The following is a 17,183-nucleotide window of genomic DNA, read 5'->3' on the forward strand; positions in this document are numbered from 1 at the left end:
CCTTGAAGTATTCTCGGTTTAAAGAATAGATGAATGGTTGGAGTAAAATTGAAAGTACTCTAACATAAATGTCTCCAGAATGCTTTGGGGGTAGAGTGATACTGACTTATTTGGGGAATAATCAGACAAGACCTCAGTAAGGAGGTGGCCCTGGAACTGAGTGCTGGAATCTGAGTATTGATTTTTACTTGACTAGGAAGAATAGGGAACTCAACATATATGAATAAATTGGTTTTCAGAAAACAATTGAGCTAGAATATAGGGAGGGCTGTGTGTCAAGAAGTGACAACAGACATCACCAGAGAGCAAGGCAAGGGTAAAGTCACAAAAGTCCCTGGATATCAGGATAAAGAATTTGGACTTTACCTTAAAGGTAATATGGAGCAAAGATTTTTGAAGTAAGGAGAGATGCTGTCAGATGTATTTCCATGTGTTTCACTACTCCTCATTGCAATAATCGTACTAAAACTTTACGTAGATTGGTGAAGAAAATGTGTAACTTGGTTGTCAGGGCCTAGTTTCAAAATATAAGTCCTCATCCTAGTTCACTGTATAACCCGGATAAGGCGTCATTTCCTCTGCTGAGCTTTGGAACTTCATTCTTAGCAGGAAGGGATTGTAGGCTTCTAAAAGTCATTCCATCTCTGAGCCTATGGTTCTGTTTATATGCTTTAACTAGATGCCTTGGGGAGAAAAATTTAATATTTTCTCTGCATCTGTCAGAAATAATTAAAACTTCCAATTCTAACCAATCTAAATTCAGTTCTCCTCTGAGATTTTCTAACATTTAGGTCAGATGCCAGGAAACTAGCTTCTTGAAATAAAACTACCCAAGCAGAAGTAGCAAGGTTTTTTTCCCCCTCTCTTTGGGATGGGAATACAGGTGGGAGGAGGGGGTGATAGAATGAGTCTTTTTCTTGCAGTTGTGATTCCAAAGAATCCCTATCCTGCATCTGATGTGAACACTGAGAAGCCCAGCATCCACAGCAGCACCAAAACTATCTTGGACCATCAACCAGGGCAGAGGGGGCGTAAACCAGGAAAGAAGCGGGGCCGGACACCCAAGCCCCTAATTCCCCACCCCATCTCTACCCCATCCAAGTCAGCTGAACCTTTGAAATTCCCAAAGAAGAGGGGTCCCAAACCTGGCAGTAAGGTAGGTAAAAATGTGGGTTTCCTAGAAAGGGATAATGGGCTTTAAAGGGATAACTCACCCATATCCATCCATCTTGGAAAGGGGCATGTCTGGCCCTATTTTCCACCTTGTGTATGCTTTTAACAGGAATCTCCTAGATTGTCATCCCTGCTTAGCTACTTATCTGGGTGTTAGTAATATCAGAGATAGGATGGTATGGATAAGAAACAAACTTTGACCTTGAAAGCTACTCACATTTGCGGGAATTCTGGTCTAATGTCTTCCCTAGATGGAAGACCCCACTCCTAATTGTTAAGCTACCCAGAGTGGATGCCCAGGCACATGAACAGAAAGAAAGAGAAAATTGACTCTATAAATGTATTTCTTTTTCTATCCCTGCCCCTTCTTTTTAAAAAGAAAGAATTATTGAATAACTTGTAAGTATCGGACTCTGTATCAGACACCATTACATACATATTACATAATGATCACAAAACCCTAGGAGATGAGTAGTGTTTATGTTATCTGATAGTTAAGAAATTTGAGACTTAGATATGTGAAAAGACTTCCCTAAGGTCACATAGCTAATAAATGGCAAAGGCGCCAGAGATGGGGCTCCAGGTGTTCTGGTTCCATGGTCACTGCTGCCCAACCATGGGTACCATGAGCACTCTCCCACATTTCCTGAAGAAGATAACAGTTATCTCTAGTGCAGGAAAAGACTACTGAGTTAAGCTTCACTGAGCACTGTAACTGCAAGTACCACCTTTTAGTCATGACCAGTTTTTCATGCATGTCTTCCCTAGGGAAACCATTGATAAGAAAATTCCTCAGCTGTTTCTCTACAGCTTCCTTTAGCATCACCTTCTCCACTCACCTCTTGTCAAGGGATTTCTTTGCAGATCCCTCCTGAACTAGACTTCCTCAATTTTAATGTGGAAATGATAGCTAGTTCTCTTTGGGCACCCCATCCTAATCTCATGAGTTCCTTCCTAAGTTTGGTTGGTTGGTTAAATGGTTGACTGATTGGTTTTGTTCTGTTTATTAACTTCAGCTGACTTCAGTTCCTCTAGAATATAAGCTGCTCAAGGTCAAGAATCTAATCTTATTCTTCTCTTTTTCTCCTGTGGTACCTTATATCTCAGTCTCTTTGGAGATGTTCAATATGTGCAGGATGGATGATTTTAGTTATGATGTTCTAATTGGGATTATCTCTTAATTGGCTTTGAATTCTTGATATCACATCCTGATCTTTCTGTGTAACACATATGATCCTGATCTATCTACCACTAACTCCTAACCCAGGTCCTGATTCATTTTTGTCTCCACTACTCTCTTCTTATTCTTCTGCTGTGGAGAGAGACTGAAGGCTCTAAAGATTCCAAGGCCAGAAAAGCCATGCATTCGATGATGTGAAGACATTTTGAGGACATCAGATTAAAGAGGGAGAAAACTTGTAAGGTTTCAAAGACAGAACCAGAACCAAAAAGTAGAAACTCAAGCAGACAGGCTTTGTATCAACATATGAGGAATAGTTAAATCTATCCCAAACAGATGTATTGACCTGAAAAATAAAAAAAGGTGGAAAGGAAAGAGAGAAGGAAGGAGAGAGGAATAGTGATGTACCATCACTAGAGGCATTTTGTCAGGGACTGGATGACCCGTATGGGAGGGATGTTTTCAGGAAGAGGGAAGTAGGAGAGGGATGGTTGGATTAAGTGGCCTATGATTCTGTGATTGCCTCTGCTTTGCTTCCTCAAGCAGTCCTAAACATAGTAATAACCAAAGTCTCCTTTCTTTCCAACCCTCTTGAAAACAAGAATTCTCTTATCCGGTATTTTATGGGCTGGCATTTGACTCGCAAATTCTCCCTCCTATCCTTTTGCCTACTTTTATAAATGAATATGCCTTCCACTTAACCCATGACCTTTCTGTTCCTTTCTGAAGCAGAGTGGTTTCATGATGAGAGCAGAGGCTTCGAAGCCAACAAACAGGTTTATATCTCATCTCCATTTGTTACCACATGTGTGACTGTGGGAAACTTTGAATAAGGTTCTGAGCCCCAGTTTTCTCACCAATAAAGTGGATATGAGGTAATATATGAAGAGATATAATGAGTGTAAATGCACCTATCTCAAAACAGTAATGCCTTCCATCTCTCTGTTTTCTACTACTATATTTGGGCACCAGGCATTTTCCTTCAGGGACCCCATGAAATCCTACCACTAATTCCATGAAGATGAACTGCCATTTCCTTTCCTTCCTGACCCCTTGCATATTTAGACTTTTACTTTTAGCAGTATTAGAAAAAAAAAATAAGGAGGAAATGTCTATGTCCCATGTATGCTTTGAATGTTTCTTAAGTGTTTGCATGCTAGCTTCCACAGACAAGGCCATCTTATATATGCCCGTTGTCACTGGTACTATTGCTTTATATAATACACTCCTAGAAGGCAGACAGATTTATATACCTCCCAGCAGTGGACCCTACATAGGACATTTAGTAAAAAAGGGATTTCTGGATCTCAGTGATGATTATGTTTTTCTTGCACTCATAACGGCTTTTAGAAAACTTATTTCTTGAAAGGAACCTTCTGGGATCTTATTCCCCTAGAGACTGCCCCGAACAGCATAGAGAAGATATTAGATTTTTCTCGAATCATTTTCATTACTTCCCCCATTATTGGGTTTCTGTACTGTGTGCCTCATTGAAAATATTTATTGAGACTTATTATATGGCAGTTGCTGTGCTAGAAATGGTACTCAGACTCAGAACCTCAAGGAGCTCCAGGCTAACAGAGGACACCAGTGTCTAAATATATATGACAATACATTGTGACAGATTCAACACAAAGTACAGAGGTAGCACAAAAGAGACAGTAGAAGAAATCTAGAAATATTTCCTGGAAAAACATATATTTATGAAGTAAAAAAAAGAAAGAAGGGGCATTCCGGGAAGAAAAGACAGTTTATTACTGTAAAGGCATGGCCGAGGTAAAACCACAGGGTTTTTAGAGAAGTAATTTAGTTAGAGATTAAACCTTAGAGTATAAAGTTTAAGATTGGAAATGGCAGATGATGAGCTAGAGGTAGGCAGAAGAACGAGTTTGTAGTTAGGGGAAGGAGAAGCAAAGTACAAAATAACATCAAAGTAGACTTAAAACCTCAGCATTTTTTTTTCCCGTTTTTGCTGTTGTCTGCTCAACTGATAAAGAACCTGGAATTTCAAAGGATAGTATTGAATCTAGTATAAAAGACTGTGCATTAAGCTCCAGCTCAATAGGAGCCCAGAGTCTTATACATAAGTTTAGAAAATTTTTACTAAGCCACTACTATATGTAAAGTGCTGAGCAAGATTCTGTATGGAAAACCAAGATAAAACACAGCCCCGTCCACAGAAATATTTCCATCCCATGGGTGAATAAAGGGCTAGGAAAGAGGAATCAGAAGACAAGTTACCTGTCACGGGTAGCAAACTTCTCCCCATCCATTTTGACAGAGGAAGCCTCGGACTTTGCTGAACCCACCACCCACCTCACCAACAACCAGCACCCCCGAACCGGATACCAGCACTGTACCCCAAGATGCTGCCACCATCCCCAGCTCAGCCATGCAGGCCCCCACAGGTAAGAGCAGATCATGGGATCAGCTGCCACAAGCCCCAGGCCCCCCTATCTGTCCTTTATCTTATCTTGCACCAGCAGTTAGCCCCCCAGTTAACCTAAATCAAATCTTTAAACAGATGTTTTATCTTTGGCATTTGAAATCGTTTCAGAGAAACCTTCATCCTTTCAAAACAATGGAAGAAACTTGGATAGATATCCTGTGAACTCGGAATTGGGGAGCTGGGGTGTGGGGATAGGACGGAAGTGGAGCTAGCACCAGGAGCACCCCCATCCCACCCCACCCCGTGCCCAGTTTGTATTAATACCCATCCTTTCCAGTTCTGAGTGCTCCCTTTTTACTGATCCTTTCTAGCATTACAATAATCCTGCCATCCCTCCAATATGTGTGCAATTGCTCTGATTTTTTTTCTAGTGAAAATAGTCTTTATGGAATATTTAGAAAACAGGACTGTGGGACATGTTGCTCATTAAGAACTTTGGTACAATATAACACATGTGGGACAGTCAGTACCTGCCCAGTGCCCACAGGGCTATGCATTCGACAGCACAACTAGACACCCATTAGCTGCATAGGAAAAGCTTAGCAATTTAAAAATCATTCATATACTTTATAGATAAAATTTTTTCTGTAAGTTTTATTTCATAGTAGAGCTTACTCTTCTGACTTAAAGAAATAGCACAGAACTAAGCTAATCAGCTTGGCTTTTTGTATTTATTTTCTTTCTTTACTGGAGGAAAAACAGTAACAGTGAATTCAGCCTTTCAACAGCCACTTGTGTTTCACAGAGCTTCTAGTCAAACCCACGCAGCCTTTCCTCAGAGAAACCAGAGCTGTGAGCCTCTTCACTGCCTGGGGCTCTTAGTTGCACTCAGGGGTGCACACTGCGGGTAGCACAGAGCTCCTGCTACCGCAGAAACAGGATGCTCTGGGGGGCATTGTCTGCAGAGCCTGCTTTTGAGGTACTAGTTTCATGTGGTATTTTTTTCCCCTAAAGGAATCCTTTTTCCTATAGTGTAACTGCCACACAGTGTCATAGTTATTGTTTTCCTAGCTCAGGTCCCTTCCCCTCCCCAGCCTTCAGGCCCTCCCTCAGTAATTTGTGCTGCAGCAAAGTTTGAGGAAAATTGCATGACTGGTGAGACATCATCCTTGAGAACTTTGCTCTCAATCAGGTAAAATAAGAATAGCAGTTACAGGCTTCATTTCTGGGATCGTATCAGCAAAACAGTCCAACTCAGGATCTTGTACTGGCTTCTTTTTTACTTGAATTGGTAAACTCTCCTAAACTCAGTTCTGATGGAACCTTAGGCCTCCTTTCTTGTGACACATTTCAGTGGCTTGGTTTGATCTGGCTCATCCCCACTTTGTGCAAGACTGGTCTTTTGGTGTAAGCTTGATCTTAAAAGCTTGGACTCTTCAGTGAATGGAAGCAGAGGAGGAAATGCCTTTTGCTCCCCGAGGTAATAGGTTTTGCAGCCATGGTTCCACCTCCAGAGTATATCTCAGTGTCTTAGCTGCTGAGCTCAAAGTCATCCCGCATCTCCTCGTTAGTGAGCGAGGACTTGGCAGCGTCATAGCATTTCTGTGGGGCAGATATATACATGGACAGTTTTGTTTGCCGACCCCTTTAGCTCACTCTAATAAGGCCCCTCTTCAGCCTTTTTAGACCTTGATGGGAAGGAGTTTTCACTGTGTTCTGAGGTACTTTTTACATCTGAGATTCCATTCATGGGACATTACGTAGGCTAAGAAAATCCACCATCAGGAAGGGTCAATAGTTTTCATAGAACTGGAAACAGTGTGTTTGAAGATATCTTTCTCCTCCTACCATCACCTCTAATCCAAGTAGACCAGCATTGCTGGGCTGTAAAGAGTAACTGCCACAATGGAATCACTGGCATCCCGCCAGCCTGGTGACACGTGTGGCAAGGTGACTTTCTTCAGGTGCTCCTGAATGAATCGCTCCATGTTGGCCTCCAGGTGGGACAGCAGCTTGTTCCACATGTGCTTCACCTCAACAGCTGGAGCAGCACGGGGCTCACCTAGGACTGGAACAGAGCCAGCAAGAGCAGGCAGGGGGGTTCTGGGGTTTTTCCCTGTGCATTGTTTTTATGGGGTCAAGCAGGGGAGGAAGAAAACTCTTAAAGGCTGCTGGCTCTGCACACACCAACTGATTAAGCAGAAGAGGCACCAACCACAATGCTATTAATTCCTCTTACTAGCAGCTGAAACTTGAAGAATTCCATTTTTCTCATCTTTACTCTTCAATGTTAAACTTTTCAAGAAATCCACAACTTCTAGAAAATCATTCTTGAAGAAGTCATGGGACAGTTACGTGAGAGCACTGGCTGACATTTTAGGATGGGATTCCACAAAGTCTGTTGAAAGCTGGAGAGAACGTCCACCAACACTGAAATCCAGAGCTACAGTTCATTTCCAGTGAGAGCCTTCACCTTCTTTTCAGGATGATGAGGGCAAAAACCAGTCTGTAAAATCCCAAACAAAACTCTGGCTAATTTTTCTTTTAAGTCCTCGATAGTGGCAAACCTTGGTACTGTGAGAGTGAACTTGATTTTGGAGACCAGCCAGTGAACATTTGATTCAGAGCAGTGTGGTGGCTGCAGTGGGCAGGTAGTAAACCAGGGTTATGTATATCTGTTTCCATTTCATAAACCAGCCATCTATGAAGGTAACTTTAGAAGAGCTACACCGCTGGAATCCCAATGGGATTACTGTAAAGAACAAGACTCATTTCTTACGTTGTAAAGAGACATGTGAAACCTCACTCTGGTTATTCTGTAGATCCTCCACCTTCTTTAAGCAATTGGAATGATCTCCAGGGAAGTTAGCAGAGTCTTTTTCTTAGGAGTTAAGTATGTCTCCACCCAAATCCTAGAACATTTGAGTTTCATGGGAAGGCCAGCTCTGGTTTCTTCTCCACATAACCTTTGGGTCCTATTACAAAATTTCTCCAAATATATTATCTGCATCTAAGCCCAGCCAGTTGTTGGGTTAGCTTCATGCAAGAGTATCATTAAATTAATGAACAGTGGCCTTTGCTCCTAAGCTCCATGGATGAGGAAGAAAAAACAGATAAACACCTTAGTAACCATACTGATTATATGTTTTCCAACCTCATGGCATGTCCCCTAGATGCTTATATATTTGCTTGGTTTATCCACATCATTCTAGATACCACTAAGGGACTTGTGCACCTTTTCAACCTTACCTAGAAGACCCACAGCAATGACTGTACCTCACTATTCCATTTAAGGGATGCAGGTTCCATTAAAATCTGACCGTCACTGAGCTGGCATCCCTTCCTCAACCTGACTCTCACAGCCTAAGAAAAGTGGGAACTTGCTTTCCATCTCTGTTTCCTGCTCCTGGACAGACTATAGCAGTTTTGACCATTCATTGTGTGGCTATCCTCTACCTGGGCCTTGGCTCATTCTGTGTGTCCTTGACATCACTTCCCTTTCTAAGCCTCAGTTTCCACACTTATGCAGTGGAAACATTAGATGAAGTTACCGTTTACAGACTCTTCAAATGTGAACAGTAAAAGCTATCATGGATTGAAAGCTATGTGCCACACTGTATCCTTTATACCTCCCTCTCATTTTTTTAACTGCACAACACTTTTTAAGAGTTAGTTTTTTTTTTTTCAGTTATATACATGCTCATAATTTAAAGGAACAATATGTTTTTAAGAATTACGACAAAAACAAAACAGACTGGTCACCTTTTCCACCTGTCATTTCTCACTAAATGCAATCACTTTTAATTCAGCTATTCTTTTATTTACCTCCAGATGTGTGAATGGCGTGTTGATATTGCTAATTGTTTTTATGCTTCAGGTATTTTTTAACTGACAACCCACTTTAGAAGTTGAAAATTTAACTCTTCTTAATCTCCTTGTCCCTTACCCACCCACACATACTTCCCTATTTTAATACCATGATATTATAATTTTGATTAGATTTCAGTATTTTGTCTTTTTTTTTTTTTAAGATTTTATTTATTCATGAGAGAGAGAGAGGCAGAGACACACGCAGAGGAAGAAGCAGGCTCCATGCAGGGAGCCTGATGTGGGACTCAATCCCCGGTCTCCAGGATCATGCCCTGGGCTGAAGGTGGCACCTCTGAGCCACCCGGGACGCCCAGTATTTTGTCATTGTAATTTGTGGCATACTGTTCTCAACTGAGCCAAGTAGTGTACTATGATTACTTTTCCTTTGTTGCACATGTTTTCAGAGTAAATCTTGTTGATTTCTTTATGTGTGTATTTTGCTAGTACTAATTCAACCTTAAGCTCTCACTACTGTGTACATATCTCTTTATGTCCAAGCACTTTATATATTCTATCATTTCATACTGTCATGAAGAGTCTCTTCTGAAGCCTGCTGAGTTCCTTGACATCTTCTTTACCTCCCTTTCGTATTATTCCCAGTTTGCTACTTCCCCTGTCTTTGTTTTCCCATGTAAATCTTACATTGCATGTTTAATTTTACATGAAACCTGTTTGTTTTCTTCGATGTTCTCTTCATCCCTAGTGTTCTGCAGTCTTACCTAGGATGAGACACTGCCATGCTGGCCCTTGTGTGTGCCCATTCATTTAGTTTCTTGAAATTTTCTTAAAATCTTTCGTCAGGGATTTTCTCCTTCTTCTTTGTCTCTCTGCACTCCTCCTGACACACATTGTTCATGATGTTGAACCTCTTGAACCTGTCCTATAATATTCTTAACCCTCTTTAATCTTCTCCTTATTCTCTTTGACTTTTTGCTCAACTTTTTTCAAAGCTTTCCTCAACTCTATCTTCCAAATTTTGTATTGAGTTTCTCATGTCTAGCATCTTACTTTTAAGTATCATTATTCATTACTCTAGTGGCATTTTCCAATGGGTGTTTGGTGGGAAACCAGTCCTGCAAAATGATTGCATAAAAGAATTTTACATACATTTAGGATATTTGTCACATACATTTAGGAAAGGCTTATGCTCTACTTCCCCACTCTTGGATATTTGCATCTGCTAGCTCTTTTTTGTTTTCTGAATTTTTACTAGACTGTTTTTTCAGGTTCACAGCAAAATTGAGCAGAAGGTCCAGAGATTTTCCATATACCCCTGTCTCCACACATGCATAGGCTTCTCCATTATCAACATCCCTTACCAGGGTAGTAACTACATTTGTTTCAAGTGATGAACCTCCATTGAAACATCATTATCATTCAAGATCCATAGCTTACACTACGGTTCTCTCTTGGGGTTGTACATTCTATGGGTTTTCACAAATGTATAATGATATGTATCCACAATTCTAGGATCATACAAAATAGTTTACCTGCCCTAAAAATCCTCCATGCTATGCCTATTCATCCCTCCTTGCCCCCTAACTCCTGGCAACCACTCATCTTTTTACTGTCTCTATAATTTTTCCTTTTTCAGAATGTCATAAAGTTGAAACCATGCAGTATGTATAGCCTTTTCACCTAGTAATATGCATTTACATTTTCTTCATGTCTTTTTCATGGTTCATTTCTTTTTAGGGCTGAATAATATACCATCGTCTGGCTATACCACAGTTCATCTATTCACCTACTGAAGGACATCTTGGTTCCTTCCAAGTTTGAGTAATTATGAATTAAGTGGCTATAAACATTCATGTGCAGGTTTTTCTGTGGACATAAATCTTAAATTCCTTTGGATAAATACCAAGGAATAAGATTTCTGGATCATATGGTAAGAGTATGTTTGGTTTTGCAAGGTACTGCCAAACTGTCTTTTCCAAAGTGGCTGGACCATTTTGCACTCCCATAAGCAATGAATGAGAGTTCCTTTTTTCACATCCTCGCCAGCATTTGGTGGTATTAGTGTTCTGGATTTTGGCTGTTCTAATAGATGTGTGGTCGTATTTCATTGTTTTAATTTGCATCTCCCTAATGACATACAGGGGAGAGCATCTTGTTATATGTTTATTTGCTATTTGTGTATCTTTTTTGGCAAGGTATCTGTTTAACAGCACTGACCCAATTTTTAATTGGGTTGTTCATTTTCTTATCATTGAGGGTTTTTTAAATTCTTTGTATATTTTGGAAAACAGTTCTTTATCCGGAGTGCCTTTTAAAGATATTTCTTCCCACTCTATGGCTTTTCTTCTCATTATCTTGATTGTCTTTCACAGAGCAGAATATTTTCATTTTAATGAATCCAGCTTATCAGTTATTTCTTTGGTGGTGTATCTAAAAAGTCACTGCCATACGCAAGGTCATTTCATTTTTCTCCTAGTTTATTTTCTAGGAGTCTTATAGTTTTGAATTTTACATTTAGGTCTGTAAACTATTTTGAGTTAATTTTTGTGAAAGTTGTGTATACGGCAGTCCCGGTGGCGCAGTGGTTTAACGCCGCCTGCAGCCCAGGGAGTGATCCTGGAGACCCGGGATCAAGTCCCATGTCAGGCTCTCTGTATGATGCCTGCTTTTCCCTCTGCCTGTGTCTCTGCCTCTCTCTCTCTCTCTCTCTCTCTCTGTCTCTATGAATAAATAAATAAAATCTTAAAAAAAAAAGTTGTGTATAGTCTATATCTAAGTCTCTTTTTTGCATGTGGCTGTCCAGTTGTTTAGCACTTGTTGAAATGACTACGTTTTTCTTTATTATATTGCCATTTTTCCTTTGTCAAAAATCAGTTAACTATATTTATGTGGGACTATTTCTTAGCTTTCTATCTGTGCCACTGATCTATTTGTCTATTCTTTCACACTATCTTGACTACTATAGCTTTATAGTGAGTCTTGAAGTTGGGTAGTATCAGCCCTCCAGACTTGTTCTTCTCCTTCAAAATTGTGTTGACTATTTAGAGGTTTTTTTGCCTTTCCATATAAACTTTATAATCAGTTTGTCAGTAGCCATAAAATAACCTGCTGGGATTTCAGTTGAAGTTGCATTGAATCTGTAGATTAAATTGGAAAAAACTGACATCTTAACAATATTGAGTCTTCCCGTCCATGAACATAGGATCTCTCTCCATTTATTTCATTTTCTCTTCTTTTATATTTTATTTTATTTTATCATGATAAGTGTATTCTTTAATCCCCATCACCTATTTCACCCATCCCCCCACCGACCTCCCCTCTGGTAACCAAACCGTTTGTTCTCTATAGTTAATAGTCTATATTTAGTCTGTATTATAATATTAATTATAGTATTAACTGTATTAAGAGCTTTTTATTATTATTATTTCATTCACCAGAGTTTTTAGTTCTCCTTTTTTGAAAATATTTTATTTATCTGAGAGACAGAATGAGAGAGAGCATGAGCAGGGAGAGAGGCAGATAGAGAAGGAGAGGCAGACTCTCTGCTGAGCAGGGAACCCAATGCTGGGCTCAATCCCTGGGATCATGACCTGAGCCAAAGGCAGATACTTAACTGACTGAGTCACCCAAGTGCCCCTGTAGTTCTCCTTATATAAGTCCTGTACATATTTTGTTAGATTTATACCTAAGTATTTCATTTTTAGAAGTACTAATGTAAATGGTATTGTGTTTTTAACTTCAAATTTCATTTGCTCCTTACTGTTATATAGGAAAGCAATTGACTTTTATGTATTAACCTTGTATCCTACAACCTTATTGTAATTGCTTATTAATTCCAGAATTTTTTTATCAATTTTTTCATATTCTCTACATAGACATTTCTGTCATCTGTGAACAGAGATAGTTTTATTTCTTCTTTCCCAATCTGTATACCTTCCTAATGTGTTTCCTTATCTTATTACATTAGTAAGAACTTCCAATACAATGATCAAAAGTTGTGACTTGACACCAGGGTGGCTCAGTCAGTTAAGCATCCAACTGTTGATTTCAGCTCAGGTCATGATCTCAGGGTCATGAGATTGAGCCCTGCATCAGGCTCCATGCTCAGTATGGAGTCTGCTTGAGATTCCCCCCACCCCTTTGCTCCCCCTGACCTCCTGCTCACTCTCTCTGTCTAAAATAAGTAAAATCTTTTTTAAAAGAGAGAAGTTATGGTTAGAAGGAACATGCTTACCCTGTTCCCGATCTTAGTGGGAAAGTTTCTAGTTTCCTACCATTAAGTGTGTTAGCTGAAGTTTTTTTTCTAGATATTTATCAAGCTGAGGAAGTTCTCCTATATTCCTAGTTTGCTGAGAGTTTTTAATCATAAATGGGTCTTGGATTTTGCCAGAGGTTTTTTGTCATCTATTAATATGATTATGTGATAGTTCTTCTCTAGCCTGCTCATGTGACAGATTACATTAATCTATTTTTAACTGTTTTGAACCAGCTTTGCACACCTGGGATAAATCTCATTTGGTTGTAATGTATAATTCTTTTTATATATTGTTGGATTCGATTTGCTAATAATTTTGCTGAAAATTTTTGCATCTGTGTTTATGAGAGACATTGATCTTTAATTTTCTTGTAATGTTTTTGTCTGGTTTTGGTATTAGGATAATGCCAGCCTCCTAGAATGAGTTAAGAAGTATTCTCTCTGCTTCTATTTTCTAAGAGACTCTAGATAACTGGTAAAATGTATTTCTTAAATGCTTGGTAGAATTCACCAGTGAATCCATCTGAGTCTGGTGCTTTCTATTTTGGAAGGTTAATTATTGATTCAATATGTTTAATAGATATAGGCCTATTCAGATTATCTTTTTCTTCTTTATGAGTTTTGAGAGATTGTGGATTTCATGGATTGGTCCATTTCATCTAGATTATCATATTTGTGGGCCTAGAATTATTCATAGTATTCCTGTGTTATCCTTTTAATGACCATGGATCCATAGTGGTGTCCTCTCTTTTATATCTGATATTAGTAATTTGTGTCATCTTTTTAAGAAATTAGTCTAAAGGGTTATTGATGTTAATCTTTTCAAAGAACCAGCTTTTGGTTTCATTGATATTTTTATTCTTTTTTTAAATTTTTATTTATTTATGATAGTCACATAGAGAGAGAGAGAGAGAGGCAGAGACACAGGCAGAGGGAAAAGCAGGCTCCATGCACCGGGAGCCCGACGTGGGATTCGATCCCCGGTCTCCAGGATCGCGCCCTTGGCCAAAGGCAGGCGCTAAACCGCTGCGCCACCCAGGGATCCTGATATTTTTATTCTTCTATAGATTTCCAATTTCAGTGTCACTGATTTCTGCTCTAATTTTTATTATTTCTTTTCTTATGCTTACTTTAGTTTTAATTTGCTCTTTTTTCTAGTGTTCTAAAGTAGAAGCTTAGATTGTTGATTTCAGATCTTTCTTCTTTTCTAACACATACAGTGCTATATATTTCCTCCCATCCATGGCTTTTGCTGCATTCCAGAAATTTTGTGTTTTTATTTTCATTTAGTTCAAAATATACTTAAATTTCTCTGGAGATTTATTCTTTGACCCATGTGTTATTTATAAATATGTTGTTTAACCTCCAAGTATTGGGGGATTTTCCACCTGTCTTTCTGTTACAGGTGATTTTTTTGTTTAATTCCATTGTGGTCTAAGAGCAAATATTGTACAATTTCTGTTCTTTTAAATTTGTTAAGATATGTTTTATAGCCCAGTATATGGTTCATCTTCATGATGTTTCATATGAGCTTGAGAAGAATATGTGTTCTGTTGTTGTTGAGTAAAGTATCCTATAGATATTGGTTATATCCAGTTGATTGATGGTAGGATTGTGTTCTTCAATGTCCTCAGCGATTTTCTGCCTGCTGGATCTGTCCATTTCTGAGAGGGATGATGACGTCTCCAATTATAATAGTAGATCCATCTGTCTATCCTTAGAGTTCTATTTTTACCTTTCATATTTTGATGGTCCTTTGTTAGTTGCATATAAGGTAAGAATTGATATATCTCCTTAGATAAATGACCTCTATATCATTTATGTAATGTTTCTCTTTATCTGCAGTAACTTTCCTTGCTCTGAAGTTTACTCCATCTCAAATTAATATAACTATCCCCACTTTCTTTTGATTAGTGTTAGCATAGTATATCCTTCTCTACCTCTTTACTTTTAATCTATATGTCTCTTTATATTTAAAGTGGATTTCTTGTAGGCAACATATAGTTGGTTCTTGTTTTTTGGTCCACTTTCAGAATCTCTGTTTTTAATTGGTGTAGTTAGGACATTGGTATTTAAAATGATTATTGGGGCACCTGGGTGGCTCAGGCACTTAAGTGTCTGATTCTTGGTTTCTGCTCAGGTCATGATCTCATGGGCCATGGGATTGAGCCTCACATTAGACTCTGAGCTCAGTGCCGGGTCTGCTTGAAAGATTCTCTCCTCTGCCCCTCCCCTTGCTTGCTTGTGCTTACTTGCTCACTCTCTCTCTCTCTCTTTCTCTCTCAAATAAAGAAATCTTTTTTTAAAAAGGGATTATTGCTATAGTTGGTTAAATAGCTTCCATTTTTGTTGAGTTTTCTATTTGTTGTCTTTATTCTTTTTTTTTAATTTTATTTATTTATTCATGAGAGACACAGACAAAGAGAGAGGCAGAGACACAGGCCGAGAGAGAAGCAGAATCCATGCAGGGAGCCTGTTGTGGGACTCGATCTGAGGACTCCAGGATCACGCCCTGGGCCAAAGGCGGGCACTTAACCACTAAGCCACCCAGGCATCACAGTGTTGTCTTTATTCTTTATGTCTATTTTTGTCTTCCACTTTTCTCTACCTTTTTCTTTTAGATTTTAGTTATTTATTTGAGAGAGAACACAAGCAGGGTAAGGGGCAGAGGAAGAAGCAGACTCCCCACTGAGCGGGGAGCCCAGTGCATGGTTTGATACCAAGACTCTGGAATCATGACCTGAGCCTAAGGCAGATGCTTAACTGACTGAGCCATCCAGGAGCCCCTTTTTCTCTTGTCTTTGGTGGTTTTAATTGAGCATTTTATAGGAGTCCAATTTTTCTCCTTTTTAGTATATGTTATACTTCTTTTTTATTTTTTAGTGATTACCTTAGAGTTTACAATATACATTCATAACTAATCCAAGTCTACTTTCAAACAGCACTGTACCACATCACAGATATAACAAATAATCCTAATTCCCCCTTTCCATCCCTTGTATGATTGCTGTCATTCATTTTACTTATACATAAGTATAAATAAGCATATACACACACATAAGCATACACAAATACATTTGTTGTTATTTTTATTTTGAAGAAACTGTTATCTGTCAGACCAGTTAAGAATAATAAAATTAAGTTTCTTTTTTGCTTTCATCTATTCCTTCTCTAGTGCTTGCTTTCTTTATGTAGATTTGAGTTTCTGATCTGTATTATTTTCCTTCCCTCTAAGGAGTCCCTTGAACCTTTCTTCCAATGTAACCTATTATCAGCAAACTCCCTCTTTTTTTTTTTTTTTTTTTTTGGTCTGAGAAAGTATTTCTCCTCCACTTTTGAAGGATAATTTCACAAGGTACAGAATTCTAGGTTGGTTTTCCCTCAACACTTATACCACAGTATTTCCCTGTGGTCTTTTCCTGCTCACATGGTTTCTAAGGATGTTAATTTTTATTGTTGCTCATAAGGGGGCTTTCACCTCTGGTTTCTTTCAAGATTTTGTTTTTAATTTTTGATTTTTTGCATTTTTATATACTATGCCTTATTGTAGGTGGTTTCTTGGTATTTTTCATGCTTGGTATTCTCTGATCTTCCTGAATCTGTGATTTGGTGTCTGATACTAATTTGGGGAAATTCTGTCATTTGTCTTCAAAAATGTCTTTTGTTCCTTTCTTCTGCTGGTATTCCTACTGTGTGTATATTATACCTTTTGTAGTGTTTCCATAATTCCTAGATAGTCTCTTGGGTTGTTTTGTTTTGTTTTGTTTTGCAGTCTTTTTTCTCTTTCCTTTTTTAGTTTGGCAAATCTCTATTGAAATACCATCAAGCCTGGTGATTCTTTTCTTGTCCATGCCCCCTAATGAGTCTACTAATGAGCCCATCAAAGGCATTCATTTCTGGGGCACCTGGGTGGCTCAGTGGTTGAGCATCTGCCTTTGGCTCAGGTTGTGATCCTGGGGTCCAGGGATTGAGTCTCACATCAGGCTCCTTGCAGGGAGCCTGTTCCTTCCTCTGCCTGTATCTCTCATGAATAAATAAATAAAATCTTTTTTTAAAAAGGCATTCATTTCTATTATAGTATTTTTTTATCCCTAGCATTTCTTTTTGAGTCTCTCTCAGAATTTCCATCTTTCTGCTTACACTGCACATCTGTTTTTCATGCTGTCTACTTTATCCATTAGAGCCCTTAGCATATTCATCATAGTTTTAAATTTCCAATCTAATACTTACAGCATCCCTGCTATGTCTGAGTCTAGTTCTTATGATTTCTAGTCTAAGACTAGTTTCTTATGCTTGTGCTTTATCTCTTAAAACTGCAGTTTTTGTCCTCTAGTATACCTTGTAATTTTACTCTTGAT

The 17,183-nt window shown here is 38.8% G+C and overlaps 1 protein-coding gene and 1 pseudogene across 19 annotated transcripts in view; one reads left to right on the forward strand and one right to left on the reverse strand.

Moving 5' to 3' along the window:
- The window catches only part of SCMH1 (Scm polycomb group protein homolog 1), a 177,597-nt gene that overhangs the window by 133,774 nt on the left and 26,640 nt on the right, over positions 1 to 17,183 (forward strand). For 16 of the 19 annotated variants that reach the window (XM_025419725.3, XM_025419728.3, XM_025419727.3 and 13 more), the window contains 2 exons: positions 924 to 1,156; positions 4,635 to 4,761. The exons of 2 other annotated variants lie outside the window; for them this stretch is intronic. In XM_025419725.3, coding sequence (XP_025275510.1) covers positions 924 to 1,156; positions 4,635 to 4,761 — 360 coding nt within the window. The remainder of the gene's footprint in view (positions 1 to 923; positions 1,157 to 4,634; positions 4,762 to 17,183) is intronic. One more of the 19 variants, XM_049094411.1, reaches the window with a different exon arrangement.
- On the reverse strand, positions 5,501 to 6,763 carry LOC112642287 (protein-associating with the carboxyl-terminal domain of ezrin-like; annotated as a pseudogene).

Source organism: Canis lupus, chromosome 15 (assembly GCF_003254725.2).
Source record: "Canis lupus dingo isolate Sandy chromosome 15, ASM325472v2, whole genome shotgun sequence".
Lineage (NCBI taxonomy): Eukaryota > Metazoa > Chordata > Mammalia > Carnivora > Canidae > Canis > Canis lupus.